General features: G+C 41.4%; 1 protein-coding gene across 2 annotated transcripts in view; it reads left to right on the top strand.

The window, feature by feature from the left end:
• The window catches only part of LOC107674748 (insulin-like growth factor 1 receptor), a 113,729-nt gene that overhangs the window by 93,744 nt on the left and 14,841 nt on the right, over positions 1-5,144 (top strand). For both annotated transcript variants that reach the window (XM_016468841.1, XM_016468842.1), the window contains 2 exons: positions 4,305-4,585; positions 4,679-4,812. In XM_016468841.1, the coding sequence (XP_016324327.1) occupies positions 4,305-4,585; positions 4,679-4,812 (415 nt within the window). The remainder of the gene's footprint in view (positions 1-4,304; positions 4,586-4,678; positions 4,813-5,144) is intronic.

The following is a 5,144-nucleotide window of genomic DNA, read 5'->3' as shown; positions in this document are numbered from 1 at the left end:
GCCCCGGCAGGAACCATTCATCCAGACGGCTGCGAGAGGGCTCCTCTGGCGGAGACCACTCTAAACCCAGCTCTTCAACCGCTTTGGAGAGGATATGGAGAATTTCGGCATCCATCCCGTCTTTGGTAGCGCTGGGCGCGGACGATGGCGAGGGGGTGGGGTCATTCACCAAGCCCAACAGCTCCTCTGCATCCGACGCTGCTAATGACATGCTGTCATCCAGCAGCTCGTCCTCACTTCCCCCGAATGAGATCAGGTCGCTCGCACCAGTAGAGGGACGCTGATCAGACCGGGAGAAAAGGACGGGGGAATACTCTCTGCGGCGAGAGCGAGGCACGCGGAATCTGGGCCAGCGTGAGCTCGCTCGTAGCCGATCGCTCGACCCCTTTGCCCCGCTGTTTTTTCCTCACAGGTCCCTGGGAGGAAGAAAACTGGTGGGCGCGGGGGGTGGAGTCGCTCTCTGAAAAGAAAGCGAGCCGTGAGCGGAGAGAGGCGAGACTGAAGCTCTCGCAATGGGAACAAATAGCTCCCGTGAGCGCAGCTTCCGCATGGGATTTCCCCAAGCAGGAAACGCACTCCGTGTGACCGTCATCGGCGTGCAGGGGGGACTCGCACGAAACGCAGTAACGGCGTGGCATTTGCAACAACGCCAATTTGATCTTTTAGAAGCTCTTTTAGAAATCGCCGAATGGTGGCAGGGGAACCGGACCGGAACTGCTGCATCGCTGGAACAGCGGAGAAGCAGGTCAGCCGTGCTGAGAGGTCCCGATTCCAGCTGCGAAGACGTGTCAATGGCGAGCGGCTTCGGATCAGCTTGAGGACGTAGAGTCGTCGCTGAAGGAGAAGAAATCTGAGAATCCTGTGGCGAGCGCCCGCTTATATAGCCAGATGCCCCGCCCATTTTAGCGGGCTTCGTCGCCATAGGCTCGTGCAGCTCCGCTGCCAAGCCATTGGTTAGTTTTTTAAGCACTGCACGAACCAATGGCCGTGCAGTTTCACTGCGTGAATGAAAAGGCTTCAATTCAAAAAAAGGGTTTTTTCCCATATGCGTCTTAAGCAAGACGCAGTACGAGTGAAGTATTGAAAGGGAATTGTGGTGCTTCCATATTTATTTGATCTAAAATACAGTAGAAACAATAATGTTGTGAAATATTACAAAAAATATGTTATGAAAAATCTGTATTAAAACATCACACTTGATAGAAATATAATAATTTATCATAATCAACTATGTATTTTTATTTGGTAATAAATACTTAATTCTTTTTTTTTTTTTATTTCTCATCATTTTGTTTTATTAAAAAAAAAAAAAATCAAGCCATTATTGCTAATTTTGTAATAAATTTCAACACACTATTTATGAGTTTTTGTTCATATTATTGATTTTAAAAAACAGTATCGGCCAGTTAATCCGTTATCGGCCAAATTTTCCAATTTAGTTATCATTATTTGCGATATCCAATATCGATTATGAATGTGTTACTGTTACTTTTCATCTCTTTAATTTGTCCTGGCTGAACAAAATAAAAAAATTAATCATAATAAAAAATATATATATTTATTACTGGACATAAAAGACCACTTTTATGTTACTATAAATTGTTCAGAAAAGGGCTCAGTAAAGAGTCTTCTTTTGAATTTCACAGAAAAATCACAGCCTGCAGGTTTGGAATGACATAAGCATTACCTCTTACTGAATTGGCAACAACTTTAAAATGAATGTCGGAGTTGAAGCCTAGTAGAACATGTGACCCCATTCCCATCCAAGTTTTGATGCATCAGCCAGTACAAAACATCCATTAAACTTCAAATTAAAACCTTTAATAGTCAATACATCCATGTTAACCTTTCATGATCTCAAAGATGAAGATTGCAAGGGACTCTTGATGTCTCTGGATGTTAGCATTTGTAATGGCTCTTTTGTTTCTTGTCTGAGAGGTTGTTTTGGAACATTTTCAGCGTTCCCTCAGTAATTGTTTCCCTCTGCCCCTAGTGCTGGTAATCGTGTGGTACGAGCTCTTGTGTCTGGATCTAAATAGCACAGGAGACCAAGCAAAGCAAATGTAAATGACTACGTAAGCCACATTTTCTCTCTGATCTCAAAGGTGTAACACATTAAGTGTTCTGTGCTAAAATGAGGAGCGACATCTGTATCCTATTATCATGCATCATCGGGCGGGGCGGCGCATGTGTCCCGCCGAGAACGCCAAAATCGCTGTATAGCTGAGCGGGCTTGTATTGAAATCAATGCATCTGTGAATTCAAGATTCAGGACATCAAAATGGCATCGATCCTCCACCCTGGCCTGCGTTATTCGGGACTAGATTATCCTGCTCTGTCTGGTCCGTTTTTTTTGTTTTTGTTTTTTTTGTTCCTCTACGTGTTTGTCATTGCTTGGCTGACGATGAAAGCAGCGGTGCCAGAACTACGTCAGGCAGCTGAGAAGTAATGTCTGTACCCGGGCCAGCACAACCTGTTTTTATTGAAAACCGAGATATTGAGGGAAGTGCCTCGAGTTCCCTCGAAGTTCAGGATTTGGAGAGAACGAGAAGGAGAGGAAATCATATCCATTCAGTTGCCGTTCCCCCCTCAAACCGCTCGGCTGCCAGGAAATGCACAGTAATGGCATCTGGAATACCAATGAAATAAAGGGAAGTTCCCCTCCAGCCGGAGAGCACACAGATCAATGAATGCCACTCTGCACGGAGGGAGCCGCAGAAAGAAGATCGAGAGAGAATGAAAAAGCTGTTTCACAGGGATGTGGGAACAGAAGGGACAGAGAATAAGAGGGAAAGTCACTGGTTTAGAGAGTGGGAATGTCCAGAATGGCCTGCTAGCATACGACTTGTGCGGTTTACTAAAAAGGTGTTTGGTCATAATGTAAGTTTAGGGATTTCATTTGATACCTTAAATCACGTGGCTTTTTCAAAGTGTTTATATTTGCAATCAATCAATCATAAATTGAGGCTTTATAAAAATAAATAAGTAAATAAATTTAGAGAATAGAAGACCTGAGATTTGTTAGTGGCTTTCTTTTAATGCTTTTATACATGATGCATTAAATTGCTCATTATTGACAGTAAAAATAATTATAGTTTTTACAAAAAAAAAAAAAGATTTTCAAATGGATGCTGTTCTTATGAATGTTAAAAATTATATGAAAGGTGAAACTGAAACATTTGGGAAAAGTACGATTTTTTTTTGTTTGTTTTTGAAAAAACATTTCTCCTATGTCTCTTATGCTCACCAAGGCTGTTTTTCTTTAATAAAAAAATACAGTACAAATGCAATTTTTTTTATTTGAATATATTTTAAAATGTGATGCAAAGCTTAATTTTCAGCATCATTACTCCAGTCTTAAGTGTCATATGATCCTTCAGAAATATCTTTCTAATATGCTGATTTGCTGCTTTCTTATTATTACCAGTGTTGAAAACAGTTGTGCTGCTTAATATTTTTGTGGAAACTGTATTTTTTTTTTCAGGATTCTTTAATGAATTAATGAAGTTCAGAAGAGTGGCATTTATTTGAAATGGAAATCTTTTGTAACACGCTTTTGTAATGCATCCTTTCTGATTAAAAAATATTAATTTCTTTTAAATAAAAAACATACTGACCCCAAATGTTTGAACGGTGTTATAGTATGAAATAGGTTTGTATTCCACTCTAAATGTAGGTTTAAATAGTTTGTATTCCAGCGATTAGACCAGACTGTGTTCGAGCCAGCATATCCAGTCATATACAGAGGGATGTATAGCTTCATATCGCGTCTCTCTGGCCACATGCTCTCAGGCAAACTCAACCCATCTGTGGTGGTAGGATGTGTGTTTCCAGCAGGCAGAGGAAGGACTTGCAGCTTGTAGGGAGTTGAGTGACAAACCGCTCCAGTGTGTGAGTGATAGCAGGCCGAAGATTGGAGACCAGCTGTGGTGTGTGTGTGTGTAGAAGGATTCAGGGGGATGGAGCCGTTGCCAGATCATCTGAGGACAGGATCCGTGATTGCTTTGGCATGGACGAGAGTAACTTGCACTCATGGGAGAACAGCCATGTGGTTGTTACCCCACACGTTCACAAATGGGGTTAAAAATGGTCTCCCCAAAACTGAGGAAATAAAAGCATCCTTCATGTATCTGCTGTCGATTAGCACAGAAAACAAACTGCAATTAAAATTAAACCATTTTAATATAGTTTTTTAAATGAACATTCCTATAAATGTTTTAAATAAAGTCAGTTTCTGCACAACCAGAACTTGAGCTTGAAGTTGTACAGTGTTACTCCGGTATATCTCATCTCTTTCGTTTCAGACCTCCCGACAGACGACGGCGGGATCTCTTTGGTGTGGCCAATGCTACTTCCATCCACACTCTCTTGGCGGGAAACTGGAACCTGACGGAGGGAAACTTCTCAGATGATGAGCCGCCTCGACAGGAATTTTCCTTTATAGAGAAGAAGGTGAAGGAGCGTAGTGCTGAAATCGGTGGCTTGCAGCCCTTCACCGTTTACCTCATCGACGTGCACGCCTGCAACAAAGAGGTTCGGCACTGCAGCGCAGCCGCATTTATCTTTTCCCGCACCAAAGCAGCAGGTAAGAGCAGGACATCGACACGGAATCGAAACTGAAGTTTCACTGTATTAAAAAATGTCAGACAAATCTTCTGGTTTCTTCATTTTCTTGTAGAAAGAGCTGATGACATTCCTGGCCCTGTGACCTGGGAACATCTGGAGGGCTCTGTGTTCCTGAAGTGGCCTGAACCACAAAAACCCAATGGCCTGATCCTGCTGTATGAGATTCACTATCGTCTTGGAGCAGAGGTGTGACCGTTGTATTTTGATCAGGGTCATAATAAAGGTTTTAGAAAATTTCCAACAAAATTTTAATTTATTGGTTAAAAAATGTCAAGTGGTGTAACATTCAAGTCTTTCAAAAATATGTATCTCAATAATAATAATAATACTTTGAAACAAACTTCTCTACTTATTTTTTTTTTTTACCAGTTAATAATAAAAAATCTAAACAACCTTAAAAATATAAAGTAAGTAGTTTGGCACATCATTTATTATTATTGAAATATATATTTAATACTTTCTATTTTATATACTGTATATTAGTGCTGCGCGGATGGCGGTTATATCCGCGGGCGCTG

This window comes from Sinocyclocheilus anshuiensis, unplaced genomic scaffold, assembly GCF_001515605.1.
Source record: "Sinocyclocheilus anshuiensis isolate Anshui unplaced genomic scaffold, SAMN03320099.WGS_v1.1 scaffold1093, whole genome shotgun sequence".
NCBI lineage: Eukaryota > Metazoa > Chordata > Actinopteri > Cypriniformes > Cyprinidae > Sinocyclocheilus > Sinocyclocheilus anshuiensis.
Note: the sequence above shows the minus strand (reverse complement) of the source record. Positions and strands in the feature narration are given on the sequence as shown.